The following is a 17,141-nucleotide window of genomic DNA, read 5'->3' as shown; positions in this document are numbered from 1 at the left end:
CTCCGGGTTGTCTTTTTTTATTCTTATTTCTTTCCTGTATTTATTTGTACCATAAATTATTTTACGTTCTTAGTGGTTGCGAACGATGTACATATGTATATATGCGTAGCACCCCGATACGCGCGCGCTTTGGAAAGGGTTAAGAGAGGGGGGAGAGAGCACGTCCTTGAGCCGGACTCTCGAAGTCTTTTAATTATCGGGCGAGCGCGAAGCTGGAAACAAAAAAAAAAAAAAAGAGCGTTTCTCGTATACGATAAATATATGTTCCGTTTGGAGAAGAAAAAAAAACAATTAATTAGACGAAGCATAGAGATACCAATCATTAACTAAACATTATTCTCAGAACTTGTGCAGAAATATGCGAAGGTTAATGCGCGCGTATCCATTATGCATAAAAAAAAAAAAAAATATTGTAATATATATATATTTAGAATATTTTTTTTGATAATTTTTCTTTTATAAAATATCGCACAAAATTTAAATTGCAAAACACTTGCGCGTGTTTCGCACGTATTTAAATTCTATTATTTTTAACATAAATTTTCAAAATTACCGTCGTGTCGACGCGATTTTTATAAATTTTTCTAAATCTTGTCATTTTTCGATCCGTCATTCATTGAATGTTCGACAAACCGTTCAGATCTCTTGAGCTTAAAGATATTCGAACAGTTCGAAAAAACACACATACACACACACAGTGTAAATTGTCATGTCACATTCAAACCAACGTCCAATTTGAATTGAGCGAGAAAAGAAAATGTAACTTAACCCTTTCTATTTTCTGTTTCTCCACAAGTTCTTCGAACGATCGAATCTTTAGAGCGAATCTCATCAATTGATTCAACGGTTTGCTGATGCAAGCGACGGGTTGACGTTTAAACTGCTCCATGTGAAACATGGAAACGTTCAAACGTTTTCTCCGCCTCGAACTGCTCGCGTTCTAGTCCAGTTAGTACAATTTGTTTTTATTAGAGTTTGTTTTGTTTTGTTTTTTTTTTTTTCCTATTGTTTTTTTCCATCTCGGTCGTCTCTCTTGATTTCCGACGAGGAGCACTCGCCCGATGATTTAACGCCCGAGAGCGCTCGATCTTGTAATCTGTAAATATCACGCATCTATAGAGGAAAGAGATTACTGATATTTAAATTCTTCAATACGTATATATATGTACCAATTCGTACTTAATTTCCTTTAGGCTCGTTAGTCGTTCAATCGGCACCCGAGCGGCATCCAACAAGATGCCCCCGCCGATCAAGATGCTCATCTGCGCGTGTTGTAAATATAAAAAATTTCGTTTTTGTTGTTGCGGCGAAAAAAAAAAAAACAACGGGTACTGGTTTACTTCGCAATTGTCAGTATATCTCGCTTGCTACACAATATACAAATGATTTTAAACAAATAATGTTATGTACAGCGTACCGGAATCGAAGTGGTGGGTCTCTCTTCCGTACGTTTGCTCTACGTTTTTTTTTTTTTTTAGAACTACGAAGAGAAGAGCATTCCACACGCGGATGCGCGGTAATGTTACTTTCTCTCTCGCGCGTTTTGTCAATCGAGTTTTGCATTGTTTTCAATCACATCGCCGCCGCTGTTTTAGCGCACACACACACGTTTTAACATATTATATAATATGTATCCGTAAAGCAAGCAAAAGCGCGCGCGCACGCGCGCGATAAAAGCTTCGTATTATTTTAATTTTATTTAATTTACGTTCAGTATTTTTGCGAAAAAAAAAGGAGCACTCGGGGCAGATCTGTCGATTTCAAGAGATTTTCGAAGTACCGCATACTCTCCTTTTTTTTAATTAATTAACTAATTGTTGTTAATTTCTAGCGCGAATTAAAACACGCATTTAAGGACAAAAAACAAAAAAACAAAAACTTCCTGAAGCGTTCGACGCGCACTTCGCATTCCGCGCGACACACTTTCAACAATTTGTCATTATTTCTATTATTATATCATCAATATTATGTTATCCTTATATTATATATATATATATTATATTATCAATATATTATATTAATATTATTATTATTATTATTATATTAAAGGATAATATAATTGCGTAGTGCTTATCTTATTATTTTAATATTATATTATAGATAATCTTTGCATATAGGATATACATGTATTCCTATATACACACACATATATATATAATATTTATCGAAGTTTTTGTCCGATTGCAAAACAACAAAGCGATTTTCTTTTTGTAGAGAGATTGAGAGAGAGAATTTTTTACGGGTAGAACATTTGTAGTTGTGGCATAGTTGCGCAATTTGTGTGTTCAACCCGCGAAGATAAAACTATTTTATCCGGTTGATCGTTATCGTCTCACGCGCGATATTTGTTTTTTTTATTCTTTCGGTGTGGCGAGATTTTTGTTTCTTTAAAAAAAAAAAAAAGTTCTCCAAAAAAAGAAAGAATAACCGACGGTATTTGATGCGGGAATGGGAACGAGACAATTCCGCGTGCGAAACCAGATGGAATATTTTTATCTTCTTCGGAGCGAGAGCAAAATTGTACACACTATGGGGCATGTTATTAAAGTATGATTGCAAGTCGAGCACGTGACCGTACGCGTGAATATTATTCGTATTTTTTAATATATGCATGTGTGTGTGTGTGTGTGTATGAGCGTGTGAGTGGTTTGGCTTCTAGCTGCACTTTCGACATTTATAAACAACGACGAAACATTCGAGGAGAGACTGTGAAGGGAGAGCGAATGTGGCGAGTGCAGCTTGGAAAAATGAACGGACTGTTGTTCGGCATTAATGCCATGCGTGATTGTTTGTCTCGCGAGCATGTAAATTCATTGCATTATTATTGACAGAATGACTGCGCTGTTCCGGACATTGGTGTCTACTTGCTAGCAATCGTTTATTAATTTGTAGCTAACGGTAAACAAAAAAAAAAAAAACGTGGTTACGCGCTCTTATATGTGTTTGTGAGAGAGATAATAAAAATTACACACATAGAGTATATGTAAACTTAAATAACTTTATTTATTCGTTTTTTTTTTCAGATTCTGTTTGTTTGTTTGTTTTTTTTACATCAACTTTTTCACAAAAAAACATCCGTTTCACGGTGTGTGTTTGCACCGTACGTCTTATTCTCTATATCTCTCTTGTAACGTACGTATCTTTAATGGAAGTTTGTTTTTATTATACGATCCTACAAAGAGGCAATAAGACTGTTCGACGATGAGGTTCGCAATCGATTTTTTTTTCCCGAGAAAAAAATCGCATCCCTTTTGCGGTCTGTTGCAACGCTGCAATGTCAAAATGATAAGAGAGTGCTACGGCTACGGCTTAAACTACTACTCCAACATGCGTCTTATCTGCAACAGAGAATGATGATGCCGGTGATGATTCCTCGATATGTGGGAACGGCGGGAAGCGCAGTGGTTGTATAGGTGCGCACGCGTTGGCTCGGAAGTTTGTTTTTTTATTTTTTTTTGGTTTTTTTTATGTTTTTTCGAGGCGAGATCGCTTCGCGATCTCTGCCCGTGTGCAGCTCCGAGACAGAGTGTGGAGGTGTTTGTTTTTTTTTTCGCCGTATTTTTGGCGGAATTAAGACGAGAGAGATTTTCGTCGATCGAAATGCGTTGTGCTTCGATACATACTTCGTTAACGCACACACTTTGATTTACTCACTGCTGATCACGGAGTTGAACATGTATTTGGGTTTGGCGCCGATCACTCTCGGTGGAGATCTATAATCCGGTCTGGGTTGATTCTCTTCGCTAAGTCGTTTGACCTAGAAACGGAAGTTGTGTCAATCACTTGATGCGATTGCGCACAGAAAATTTGTTACACGCATGAATTAGCAAGGCGTGTTCGATTTTATTTTATTTTTTTCCATCGCGTTTTCTCGCATATTAACCACTCGCTTGCTAACTCTCTTACGTCGCAATATATTTTTGAAACCCTCTTATAACGTACTGCTACCTTTTCAGTCAAGAAAGCCGTGAAAATTCACAATTTACGAGTGACTCCGCGCCAAATTCTACGATGCGTGCAAAACTTGGTTACATATCGCTTTACGTGGTTTCGGCACAACGTTGTTTTGCTTCCTCGTCGTTTTCTCTGCGTAGCGTTAGAACTCGTGGCGAGACAAGCGTCAACTTTTCCACGCATAATTCTCACCTGTTCGTCGATCGCCGCGAATTGCCACTTCCAGGAAGCGTTGTAGAGGAAGGGACGATGATCGAATCGATTATCGTCGGGGCTGTAGGTTTCCGCGTGGCAGGATGGCGTTAGAACCGTCATTTTGTGACGATTCACAGCGTAACACCGATAGAAATATTTTACCTTATCGGCAACCTGAAATAAAAGATGGTTTTATTTTTTTGCAAATTTACTTCGCGAGTAATTGAACCAAGTGTTTGCTTGCGGAGCGCGCGGATTCGTACTTCTTTCGGGGTGCAGTGATTCCACACGTGTACAAGTCTGCAGAACATTGAAAAAGGCCCGGCGCAGCTCTGTTTCCTCAGCCGTCCGAAGACCGACAGCTCGTTATACGTCATGCCCATGTCTACTTCGTCCATTTGCGCGAGCTGTCCCGCCTGCAGTGGCTCCAGTTCCGCGGTGGGTGGCGCTTCAAGAATGCTATCCAGTGCGGATATACCTTGCTTGCGTCTGGAATTGAAAATGATTGTTATGAATTCTGTGTTGCAACTGACGTCGCAAGAGGATTGTACATTTCACAATCGATACAAATCGCGTACCTGAAATATCGCAGAAACTTTTTTAGATCGTTCTTCGCGATGCCACCAATAGGGTTAATGTCGGCGCTGCTGCAGTCGTATTTGGTGAGATAACCTCGCAAGGCCTCGTCGACGTTACCGCTGCCCAACACTAACAGACCACCTGGACGACCTCTCACCCACAACATCAATTGAGCAAATAAATAAGCGACCACCATTCGTAACCGGGCCTGGAGGAAGAGCAACGTCAAAAAAAACAACAGAATCGTAATTTTACAATCGAGATAATCGTCGAAGGTAGAACGCGCGCGCGTACCTGTACGTTCTGCAGGGCCAGGTTTTCCCGAGGTGAACCCCCCTGCACTCTGAATCTCGGTGTCAACTTGGTGACCTGCTGGAAAATTCCTAAGATCGCGGATATCGCGGTGTCTATGACAATACCGTGATGATACGAGCCTATTTGACTCGCCAGTTCGGCCGCTCGGTTCTTCGTTTCCGACGACGAGTTCTCCGTTCCCATGTAGCACGTGACCAGAATGTTGTTGCACAATTCGCGCGGATCGGTCGGCACGTACTCGCAATCGCCAACTATTCTCCTAACGTCGGCCAACACCTGCGTGTCTGTGAACGCGCAGGATAAATAATGTGATCTTTGAGAAACACAAACATCGCGCGACGAAAAATGTCTTTACCTCCTTTGTTGACCGCTTCGACAATCATCACACACATGGAATACACTATGCACGCTGAAGACGACGAGTCGACGCCACCGCTCAATGGTAGGAAAAATCCTCCTTGACAAGATCGTCTGGAACAGATACGCGATTATCTCATTACGATTAATTTTACACGATGATATATATGCAATATATTTCTCAAATATTTTCTTCAGAGATAATACCGCGTAATACCTCAGATAATCCCACAGCCAACACGCGGGTGCCATTGCGATCTCTTCCTCCGCGGTGTGATACACGAGCTTCGACTGACCGTTGTCGTCGCCGTAGATGTCTTGAGCGCCGTCGATCGGTCGATCCGGTGGATTCGAGATGAGATTCTCCGCCGTGAGCGCGAACTCGATTTTAACACGCGGATAACTCGGCGTTGCGGCTGCTGTGTGCGACCGCGATCTTATACTGTTCCGATAATTTCTATTCGCGAACAATAACAAACAAAGATTGTGTCACAGCGACGCGTTGCACATGTTACAAATCAAATGTACGCGGGGATTCACATCCACATACGTTACCTAATGTCCTCGAGATCGAACGTGGCGACGGTCACCTCCACGTCTTCGAGCGCAAATTGCTTCCCGCGATTCAATATGTTGCCGTTAAGCGTGACGCTGGAGCCACCGTTGAAGTAGAGCCGACCGCCGTCGCATCCGCGCAAGTTGCTGAACATGTAACAACCGCCAGCTTTGAAGGTCGCCGACTTCACCAGGTCCACGGTGACGTAAGCCTTTCGCAGTTCGAAGTAGGAACCGCTTCCTTCGGGATAAAAAATTATTCAACAACCTGAACGCGAAAAATCTTTATGTTCTCTTTTTCGCGCGTGAATTGCGCGCGGTGTGTGTAAAACGAAAATTAAGCGGTTGGTTGAATTACGCGATGAATTACCGTTAGCGATAATCTCCACGCCGTCCAACGACATCGGTACGTGATTGCTGGCTGGGTGCCAGAGTTCCTCGCATATCTCGAAACCGACGCACGTGTCCCTGGTCGCGATAACCGCGTCGCCGAACGGCACCAGACTGGTACCGGTGATTTGCGATATCATCCGCGGCAGGAAGTAATCCTCAACCGTGCGTTCCTGTTTACATTCAACGAGACGTGACCAAAAGAATCCAAAGCTCGAAACTACGAAATCTAATATTTCAAAATTGCGTGTGTCGTTTTTTACTTTAGTCCAAGGCGAGAACCATCTGCTTTCCCGATAATTGCCGTCCTCGCACAGACGCATCTTCGGTCTTATCAGCAAGATCTGTCGATTGAGAAACGCCACTCTGCAGTTGTACGTCACGTTCTTGTGCATCACGGGCATGCCCACGTCGATCAGAATGTTCTCGCAAATTCTGTTCTGCAAAAGCCGTCCCAAAACCTCCCAGCTGTGGAGCAACGTGTCCGACTCGTAAAAGTGATCCTCGCAGCTGTAACCGCTGTCGAACGAATATTTTGTTTGTTGGTGGTTTTACGTGATCGCAATGAAAAAAAAAAACTGATCATAATAAGAAAACATAACGCGGAGATTTGATTTTACCAGATCTCCAGTTCCGGGCCGCTTCTGTAAGTGGCGCCGGCATCCTTCGCCTCTTGTATGCTCTGCAAAATCCTCCTGTGGTTTCCCTCAAAGTCCATCGCCCATTGATTCAACGTGCACACGGCTACGGTCACTGTGCGCCCCATGCCGGAGAGATGTGCCGGTTTCGATGTGATACTTCCGCAAACGATCCGCGAACGCTCGTTGACTGAAACTCTGATCGAGCGGCAATTAGGAGAAAAAATCCCGGAAAGTTCGATCTCCGAAGAAGATCTCGGTGTCAACGAACCCCCGCATCGTTTCAAGCGTTTATTAGCGCCGATATTATCGCGACTATCGGGAGGATCCGTTAGGAAAACGATTGCTCGGCGCGTTAGTACCTACGATTTTTTTTTTTTTTTTCCAATATCGAGCGTTCGTTGATTCAACAAAATCGCAGTCGCGAAGATTTGTGTCTTCTCGTGTACTCGCGCACCTGGGACTTGTTCCACGAAGAGTGTCGCGCTTTTTAAGCGAGTCAAAACGTGTTCTCTCCTTCTCTCGCACGAATTTCCAATGATATTCTCACGACGGTGCAAACATCACATCTTCGCGTGCAATAAAAAAAACTTTACAATCAAATACCGACAGTATCAATAAATATAGTTGTTGATGCTGTCGGAATTATTGATCGTACAAGGTCGCGTTTTTCCCAACCCCGTCCGCAACAATCTTCTAATATCGTCGGGATCGACTAAATACTGATAATTGTCAGCAATTTACCGTACGAGGGTCCGGTGATGCGAGACGATGATTATAAGAAAACGAGCTCTCGAGGATTGCTACTCGTTTTTTTACCTCGAGAAATTTCTCACAACGGGAAGCCGTGGTGGTGCAGCATCTCTCTCTCTCTCTCTCTCGCTCGGTTAATAATTCCAATCGGAATGTTCGATCGATCGTTCCGCGTAGATAAAACCGAACCGTTTCTGTTATCCGCGTTAGACGCGCGTTGATTGATCAATAACCGGGGAAAACCCAGGCACGACCCAGGTAGTAGACTTGCCTTCTCATTCCTTTCCCATCGCACGTAACAGCGTACGGACAACAAGAAAAAAAAAGACAGGAATACAAATGTACATATATTTACATTTGGATTCGAAAACCTATTCGATTCCTCTCTGCGATCGGTCGACAATTTTAATTAAAGCGAGCAAGTTTTTTAACAAAATAATGTCCCGAGATGTCTCTTCGGAGATTTTGTTGTTTGCTTCGCGCGCGACGAAGTTGAACGTTAAAATGGAAACGGAATAATTCACATTTTCGTCGTCGATTAACACGTTTTTTTTTTTTTTTTTTTTATTGAAAAAAGCCGACGAGATTATTATTTTCGATGAAACTCCCGTCTCGGCTGTCCGGAATGGGAACGTTAAACGAACAATCGTTTAGAGCGTGGCTCCGCCCACGATACACGACGGTTGTCAGGCAATCATTCAGGCAATATTCCGCTGAATCTCTTCACGGGGTAACGGGCCAGGTTCCTCTACCCCAGATCGAAACCTACTCAAGTTACGCTCAAGCTTTCAGTACAGCTTGCACTTCCTCGTCGGTGCCTGTCTCGGCGCGATTTCGTCCTTCGACGGAACACAACTATCAGAGAGTCCGATACATCAGCGAGAGGTCGCGAAAAAAAATAATTTTGTAGTTTCTTTGAAGTCCATCCTTGTCGCACATCTCGGAGATGCATTTAAATAAAAAAAAGTAGATATTGTTATATTTTTTTAAAAAAGTATAGAATATAAGATTCTGAAGAATCGAGGAATTTTGCGGTATGAAAATTGCGAGAAGGTGAAGCGACGAAGATGAAGAATCCGATCGCCAATTATCTCCTCGAAGAGGAATCATCGACGAAAGAAGATTACACGGACGAGAACGCCGAGAGCGGGAGAACGTTGTTGCCGATGCTCGCCGTCGACAATGTCGAGGATGAGGACGGGATGACTGACGAGAGATAACGAACGATGACGAAAGCGTCGTCGAGCAGCAGAGTGAGAGAGCTTCAAGCCATGCTGTTTCCGGTACAACCCATTCCAGGTAAGATTTCTCGATGAGAAGAAAAAGTCGCTCGTACGGAAAAAAAAAAAAAAAAAACAACAGAAAATTAAACGAGAAAGCGCACGTGTATCTGTTCTTAAAAAAAATAAAAATTAATTTTCATTTTAATGCAGAGAAAACGCGAAACAACGTGTCCGTGACTCACGTACTATGTTTACAACATATACAAAGTGTCGGCGAACCCACGGACAATGTACCCACCAATCGATCTTTCGTGTGTGGTCGCGCTCAAATTCTGGAAACGTGATGCCTGTTTTTTTTTTTCTCGCGTCTTCTGTCGTCTTCGAAACCTGTTCGATGTTCCGATGGACCGATTGATTAAATTCGCAGGAAATTAATTCGCGCGCGTTTCTTCGTTGACAAATTACTCGGAGAATTTTTTTTTTTTTTTTTTTTTTTTAACAAATACATTTCGACGTGTCTCGCCGTTTTCTTTAACATCTCAAAAGAGTTCCTCGCAGCCATCTTGGAAGATGACGTCAGAAGCGAGATGTAAAATTGCTGCCGTTCGACGCGCAATTATAAAACAATAAAGTAAAAATAAAAAAAATAAAAATTGTAAATCGACTTCCCCACCAAAAAAAAAAAAAAAAATATCGAACTTCTTCAACGATGCAGGTGGCACGCTTTCTTCCGATCTGGTGCCGCAGGAGTTGCAGGTGTCTTCTCCGTTGGAACGTTACGACGGCTCGGCTCTGAGACGGGACGCGGAATCGGCGCTGTTCGGATTACCTCTGAGTTTGTCCGCGCATCGATACGCGAAGGAGACTCTGCGCGCGGTTCTCGACGCGCGATGCGTCGTCGACGGAAGCGTTCAGGAGGCGGCCAGGTGGCCGACCGAATGCCAGGTGATAACAAAAAATCGCGCGTTGCGATCTCTCATGCAACGCCAGTTTAGAGAAAGTCACTTCGTTCTGTTTTTTCCATTTTACTTTGAATTTGATTCGCCGCGAATCACTCTCAGGTGATTCCGGAAAGAATTCGCCACTTGGAGCACAATCCGAGCGTGCCGGAAATCTTCTACGTTCCGACGGGGAAGGAACCGAGACCGAAACCGGTCGGCGACGAGCTCGGAACCGTGATATTCCGCTACTGTCCGATCAACGTCACCAATTACGTGAGTCACATTGCGTTTTTTTCGGATAAACAACAATTGCGTCGTAAAAAAGACAAATTTGAAGAGAGAAGGTTCGTTGTTTTTTCGCAGTTCAGCCGATCCTGCGTAGGCGGTAGCGCGGTATTGCCGTTTCCCGTGGCGATCTCCGGGGAGTCGAACGACGCGAACGACGTTTCGAAAGAAGGAGCTAGCGATATCTTCTTCGTCGCCGAGGCGTCCCGACAACCGGTGGAGAACGACAACAGCACGGATCTGCGGTTCGAGTCGCGATTCGAGTCCGGCAATCTCGGCAAAGTGGTGAAGATAACCGACACGTACTATCAGCTCTATCTGAGACGGGATCTCTACACACAGAGGCACACGCAATGGTATTATTTCAGAGTGTCGAACACGAGGAGCCGAATCACGTACAGGTACACTTGAAAAGTAAACATAAAGCTGACCCTTCACAAATTTAAATCCATACTGTTTTTTACCTCCACTCAAACAAACTGCTATCTCTGGTGGGAAAAAATACAAGAAAAAATAAAACAAATAAACATGTAAATAAAAACAGAAATAAATCAGTTTTTATTTTAGTAAATTAAGACAATTAAAAAATAAATAAATAAAAACAACAGGTTTTCAATCGTAAACATGTGCAAGGAGGAGAGTCTCTATAACGAGGGTCTGAAGCCTCTTCTTTACTCCACCGAAGACGCTCGCACCCGATCGGTAGGTTGGAGAAGATGCGGCGACAACATCACGTATTATCGGAACAACGATTCGTCGTAAGTCTCGATCGAGAAATTACTTGAAAGAATAAAACAAAAAAAAAAAACAAAAAAAAAAAGAACGAACGGTGCAGACACAAGAGAAAATTCTCACACAAAATGATTGCAGAAACGACGACGAGAGGGAGAAGCACACGCTCACGTTCAATATCTCGTTTCCTCACGACCGTGACATCGTGTATCTCGCGCATTGCTATCCCTACACGTACACCGACCTCCAGGTAAATAATCTCACGCGCGCACAATTCCTCTTCCTCCTCCTAACAATAAAAATAACACATCCATATTTCATCGGCGAATTTTTCGAATCGAGCCCCAAGCAAGAAGCGAAGTTAACTAACCTCGAGGGGGTTAATTATTTACCGGCGTGGAAACGTTCCGCAAAAATACGTATCACTCGCGCAAATGAGACATTGTGCTTCTTCTTGGGGAGGGATTTTATCGCGGTTCGCCATCGCGCGATCATGCGCCAGAGAGAGACTCGATTTCCCAGCGCGCGATTGTATTTTATCGCGCGTCGTGCAGATTAAATCTCTCTCTCCCTCTCCCTCGCCTCGTCTCTAATTACGCGCTTACTTAAATCACAGGAGTATCTCGGCAAGATCGTAACCGACCCTGCGAAAACGCGGTTCGCCAAGCTGCGCCTGCTCTGCCGCAGTCTCGCCGGAAACGGCGTGTACTACTTGACCATAACCGCGCCGACTACGCAAGACGACGAGGCGCGCAGGAAACGGGGAGTCGTTATCACCGCCCGGGTGCATCCCGGCGAGACACCCTCGAGCTGGACGATGAAGGGCATCATCGACTTTCTCACCGGTGACACGAACCGAGCTCGAGTAAGAGAGACGAGACGCGCGGGGAGACGACGCGTGAGAAATTAAATATTTCAGGCGGTAGAATCGCACGTAAAAAAAAAAAAAAAAAAAAAAAAAAAAAAAAAAAAAAAAAAAAACAAAAAGAGAGTCCGAATAGAAAAGAGAATTTTGTTATTTGCACGCCGAGAAAGGGTGATCTTCGGTTCCTCTTAGAAGCTTTGTTTGATGTCTTCGGATTTTACTTCGCGAGACACAGCCGCGTCCAAGTATTGCCGATCGCGACAAAAAAAAAAAAAAAAACATCGCGCGATCATTATCCGCAGGAGCTCAGAGAGAGATTCGTCTTCAAGTTGGTGCCGATGCTCAACCCGGACGGCGTCATTGTGGGCAACAATCGGTGCTCTCTGTCGGGCAAGGATCTGAACCGGCAGTACAGAACTGTGATGCGTGAGAGTTACCCGTCCGTTTGGCACACGAAGCTGATGATTCGACGTCTGCTCGAGGAGTGCGGAGTAGCGATATACTGCGACCTTCACGCGCACTCGAGGAAGCACAACATCTTCGCTTACGGTTGCGAGAGCAAACGCGCCGGAAACAGCGGGAAGTTGTCGGAACAGGTGTTCCCGCTGATGCTTCACAAGAACGCGGCCGACAAGGTGATTGAGACAAGACAGACAAGAGACAAGTTCTTCTGTTCAATTCAAAACAATTGTTTTCGGTTTAGTTTTCTTTCGAGAATTGCAAATTCCACGTCGAAAAGGGAAAGGAAGGTACGGGCAGAGTGGTCGTCTGGTCGATGGGCGTTCAGAACAGTTACACCATAGAGGCTTCGATGGGCGGTTCGAAAATCGGCTCGAGATGCGGAACTCACTTCTCCATTCAGGACTACGAGCAGATCGGCAAGGCTTTTTGCGAAACTCTTCTCGACTTTTCGGATCAAGATCCTATGAAGGTAATGCGCGCGTTTGTCCATTCAATGTGGTCTTCGCTCCGTTTCTTCCGAAATTAAGATACGACGTAACTTGACGCAGGAAAGACTCCGGAATAAGATTATAACCAGATTGACGAAGGAAGGATCCAGCGCCGAGGAGCCTACCAACATCGACTTGACTGATTACTCAAGGTACCGTCGGATAGAATTTGTTCGCAAAAACTCGAGATGCATCACCTGTTTCTTAATTTCTCATTTTAGAAACTTGTTCATTTTCTCTCGTAATTATTCTTTTCTTTTTGTTTTGTTTTTCATTCTTGTTACAAATGTCTGTTTCAGTATTAATATTTTTCATCGTTCCAAGAGAAAAACTCTTTCCCGTTTAATAATAAAATAAATAAAATGCAAATAAAAATAATCTCCAATTAGCGACGAAGGAGACATCTCGCAGGAGAGTTTCTCGTCGGAGGAAGACGGGAGTACGGAGTACGCCGCGTGGTCCGAGGGTGGTGGTGATTTTCTGACGGGTCGCCGTCGTTATCTCTGTGTACCTCCGCCCTCGCCGACCTTCGTTCCGCCGAGAAGCGTCGGTCTTTACAGAAGAAGAGCAAGACGAGACGTCGTCGGAAGGATTTATCTGAGACGTAGAAAAAATCTGGTAATCATCTGTCTCCATATACGAAACAACAATCAGAACGAAAGAAACTAAGATAGATATTTTTATAATCTTTTTTTTTATGTTTATTTTAAACAGATGCAACGAGCGGTGATGGATTTGCCGACGACCGATCCGGGCAGCGACCTGTGCGATCTGACCGATTCAGCCGACGAGAGTTTTCTCAGACACGAAGAAGGAGATTACGAAGGTAAGTTCCCACACGCCGATTGAGAACAAAAGAAAACGTGAACCGCGACGAGTTGTTGACACACACACACGTTCGCATCTTATTTAGTTGTGTGGGGAAGTACGCGTGACGAAAGTCATCAGAAAGAAGTCACGGTCAAACTGTCGGACAAAGAAGTTGTCGAAAAAGAGGAGGAAGGTCCGGACAAGATACTGATACTACCGGAAATCGTGAGACCTCGAAGCGTGTCGTTCGGAGAATTACTGCCGCGTAATAAGGATCATCGCAAGGCTTGTCGACGACCGCGATGTCTTCGGTAACGAAACCGTTAAATTAATCAATTAAAAAAAAAAAAAAAAAAAAAAAAACTCATCAATTGGCGTTAGTTAGGGAATACGAGAAGAATTGACAATGATGCACTTTTGTCGTCAGAACGTTGAGAACTTCACCGGTCTCGCCGACGAGTCAGGAGGCGAGAATCACGTTAACGTCGTTAAGACGCCAGATCTGGACGGGTGTGCCGTCCGAAGGTGGCGATGCGGATCGTTTCGTCGACGCTTTTGTTAAGGCGCCGTTGAGCTGGGGCGTCTCCAGACACGCTCTGATGCACTATCCCACGGACTGCGAGGTCACGCTAAAGTGAGTCTGATTTCTCGACTTAATAACCGCGGATCGTTCTGCAGAAAATCGTGACATTGACAAACGGAACAATTTTACTTTCGAAGATTTACATTTTTTTTTTTTTTTGATGTAACAGAAATCAGTCGATTAAACGATCGAGTTCGATCTTGCTCTTTGAATCAAACCGGTGACTGTCCTAACCGGGAACGTACCAAAAACTGGATCGGACATTTTTGCAACAATGAATTATAATTATCGAAATTATGTTTATCAATTTCAATATCCGGTCATTGCGACCTTACACACGTAGTTTGTCTAAAAACGCGCGATTTATTTATTTATCCATCTGATTAGATTACAGTCCAGAAAAGCGCAGACGCTCGTTTACACCGAGGACAAGGAGGACGCGAGAAAAGCGCGGAAGAAGTCGCGACGAAAGCGACAGGCCGTCACGGAGAACGCGTCGTCCCAGCTGAAGGAAGTCGAACGGACGACGGTGCGGACGGTTGACAGACGGAAACCGTCGAAGAAAAAGAACTCGGAGTGGCAGCGTGCGGTCAATCTCAATTCCGGGCTCAAAGAGACCGCGAGAAGCGCGAAACCTACCACCGTTCTGACGATCGAGGCGGATTCGTTGAAGCTACTGGCCGCGCCGACGACGCCGAAGCAATCGCGACGACAGCGGAAGTCCGAGCCGCGTAAGAAATTCCGCGTCGTCGGCGCGTCCACCTGCGTCGTCGATGTGGCGAAAGCAAAATCGACGAGGACGACGACAACAACGACGACAACGACAACGACGACGACGACGACGATGACGAGTCGCGACGTCTTCTGCGAGAGTATGACGTCGGACGACGACGTCGCCTCGTCGGACTCGGGCAAACGGAAGGTCGCGAAGAAGAAACAGAAGAAGAAAAAGCAGCAACAAGCCAGAAAACCTGCGAACAAAGGCACGGAGCAGAATGGCAAGCGCGCCTCCAGCGCGAAAATTCTACGCCATTTAAAACCCATTTTATAGAAGAAATGAATTTTCTTTCAACATTTATTATGTGAACTTTTCATTTTGTTTTTATTTTAATGCTATAAACGTACATGTGTATTCGATTTGGTTTTTTTTTCTCTGGTTTATGTGATCTCAGTCCTTTACCAAAGTAAACTTCCGTGACCGATCTTCTATCGGGACATATCCGATTTTTGATCGTCCCAATTTGTCTACGCAAACTTTTGATACACGTGCGGTAACGAAGTACGCGTAGAAATGCAATAGCTTTTGTTCTTTTTTTTTTTTTTGTTACTTGTCAAAGTGTCCCAAAATCGACGGCGGAAAACTCTGTTCATCTCGACTAGTTTTTTACGATACTAGCACATCACAGACGCGCGCTACGCGCACGCTATTATTTTTATTTTAACATATTCCGTCAGTAGACACAACATGTCACATAAAAATCAAACTCAAAAACTAAACAAAGGGAAGAGTGGAAAAACAATACGTAACAAGGAGAAGTAGAGAATCACCATATGACTAAAGTCACGTGACAAGGAAAAGAGTAAAAACGAGAATATTATATATATCATATATAATATTCTATATCTATATATAATACACACACACACACACACCGTAATCACGTGACCAAAGTCAGTGACCCCGCCAAAGTCGCGCGACCGAGGTCAGTGACCGCCTCCCTCCCCCCAAGGCCGCGCGGCCGAGGTCAATGAACTCCCCAAGGTCGCGCGGCCGGGTCAGTGACCCCGCCAAGATCGCGCGGCCGAGGTCAGTGACCTTACTGTAGTATGTAATACTGTAGTATATAATACACATATAATATAATATAATGTACAATATTATAAATATATAATAAATTATATAATATATATTATACGGAATATATATTATAATATATATTTAATGGTATATATATTATAAATTACAGTCACGTTACTTTAGTCACGTGTTGTTTTTCTACTCTTTTCTGTCACGTGACTTTACTTTAGTCACGTTTTTAGTTTTCTCCATGTATACGACGAACTGTCAAAATCGCTTTTCTGTCATTATTTACTCTCTCGATCTTACCTCGATTCGATTTGACTTGACTCGACTCGATCAACCAATCGGCAACGCGGAAAGGAAGCAATAATAGATGCGATACATTCGACTGAAAAACGCGCACTTTGCGGTACACATGGATTTTTTAATGAGAGATTTGATACACACACCACTTGTTGATTCTGACAGTACTATTATTATTATTATACTGCCTGTAGTGGCCGTATAAGATCCATGTTGAAAAGAGCGCACAGTTAGAGTTATTTAAAAAAAAAAAAAATAGAAAAACAGTTCTGGTCATTATATTTTACTGTAAATTTCAAAACGCTAATTACGGCGCAATGTACGCGTCGTCGTACAATTATTGTCACCATGGCGACAACGTGGCCAGGTAAACAATTCGCGACAACGGAACACAGGTCACGTGGTCGCGTGATTGCAGATGATCGCGACGAGCTGATTGAACGAACTACGGCTTATCATTTGCAAAAAAAAAAAGATCGTGACATGTAAGAATTGTTACATAACGAGATTATTTGAGAACAGACAGTTGTTCAAATTGGATAACACGCACACACGTTTGATTGTCGCGGCTAATTGAAAATAAAGAAATTACCTTCGATAACCCGGTTGTACGTCAAGAAGTGACGGATGCGACGGGGTTCATGTTTGGTTTTCACTTGGAAGAGTAATCGCGAAGACAAATTATCTGATAAAAAGTCAACAAAACAGAGAGACAAGCTCCGACACAATACACACAACAGCTTAACACCGAGCTCGTCACTGTCCTCGGCGACGCTCGTGCTTCACAACTGGCAGACACGCGACTCGCAACAAAAATCCGAGTCTCTTTCGCGTTACGCCATCTCGCGGCTAATCAACGACGCTTTTCAAATTGACCAATCACGATTGACGTTCAATCAGCTTTCGGCAGAA

The 17,141-nt window shown here is 43.7% G+C and overlaps 2 protein-coding genes across 2 annotated transcripts; one reads left to right on the top strand and one right to left on the bottom strand.

Moving 5' to 3' along the window:
- Nucleotides 1-3,007: 3,007 nt before the first annotated feature.
- LOC109852067 (probable glutamine-dependent NAD(+) synthetase) lies at nucleotides 3,008-17,003 on the bottom strand. The gene is made up of 13 exons (XM_020422884.1): nucleotides 16,822-17,003; nucleotides 6,966-7,181; nucleotides 6,609-6,864; nucleotides 6,326-6,518; nucleotides 5,956-6,196; nucleotides 5,618-5,857; nucleotides 5,399-5,514; nucleotides 5,023-5,327; nucleotides 4,728-4,936; nucleotides 4,413-4,638; nucleotides 4,147-4,323; nucleotides 3,655-3,757; nucleotides 3,008-3,338 (listed from the first exon to the last, which is right to left on the bottom strand). Exons 2-13 carry the CDS (start codon nucleotides 7,109-7,111, stop codon nucleotides 3,310-3,312), a joined length of 2,241 nt encoding a protein of 746 aa, XP_020278473.1. The 5' UTR covers nucleotides 7,112-7,181; nucleotides 16,822-17,003; the 3' UTR covers nucleotides 3,008-3,309.
- Nucleotides 8,698-15,225, top strand: LOC109852068 (cytosolic carboxypeptidase 2-like). The gene is made up of 15 exons (XM_020422885.1): nucleotides 8,698-9,035; nucleotides 9,675-9,904; nucleotides 10,021-10,173; nucleotides 10,264-10,586; nucleotides 10,794-10,943; nucleotides 11,056-11,167; nucleotides 11,534-11,782; nucleotides 12,085-12,417; nucleotides 12,486-12,713; nucleotides 12,793-12,884; nucleotides 13,122-13,350; nucleotides 13,447-13,558; nucleotides 13,646-13,853; nucleotides 13,970-14,176; nucleotides 14,513-15,225. The coding sequence occupies exons 1-15, from the start codon at nucleotides 8,963-8,965 to the stop codon at nucleotides 15,174-15,176; spliced, it is 3,363 nt and encodes a 1,120-aa protein (XP_020278474.1). The 5' UTR covers nucleotides 8,698-8,962; the 3' UTR covers nucleotides 15,177-15,225.
- Nucleotides 17,004-17,141: the final 138 nt, after the last annotated feature.

The sequence above is a fragment of the Pseudomyrmex gracilis genome, unplaced genomic scaffold (assembly GCF_002006095.1).
Source record: "Pseudomyrmex gracilis isolate BER0280 unplaced genomic scaffold, ASM200609v1 scaffold_24, whole genome shotgun sequence".
Lineage (NCBI taxonomy): Eukaryota > Metazoa > Arthropoda > Insecta > Hymenoptera > Formicidae > Pseudomyrmex > Pseudomyrmex gracilis.
This window is presented reverse-complemented; position numbering and strand designations above follow the sequence as displayed.

Excerpts from the sequence above, each read along its gene's own strand:
- LOC109852068 (XM_020422885.1), top strand. The coding sequence starts at position 8,963 with ATGACGAAAGCGTCGTCGAGCAGCAGAGTGAGAGAGCTTCAAGCCATG. Across the intron at positions 13,351-13,446 it reads TGAGACGTAGAAAAAATCTG|ATGCAACGAGCGGTGATGGA; the intron begins GTAATCATCTGT and ends TATTTTAAACAG. Across the intron at positions 14,177-14,512 it reads GACTGCGAGGTCACGCTAAA|ATTACAGTCCAGAAAAGCGC; the intron begins GTGAGTCTGATT and ends CCATCTGATTAG.
- LOC109852067 (XM_020422884.1), bottom strand. The coding sequence starts at position 7,111 with ATGGGGCGCACAGTGACCGTAGCCGTGTGCACGTTGAATCAATGGGCG. Across the intron at positions 6,865-6,965 it reads GGCCCGGAACTGGAGATCTG|CGGTTACAGCTGCGAGGATC; the intron begins GTAAAATCAAAT and ends TTCGTTCGACAG. Across the intron at positions 3,758-4,146 it reads TCGCGGCGATCGACGAACAG|GTCAAACGACTTAGCGAAGA; the intron begins GTGAGAATTATG and ends TTCCGTTTCTAG.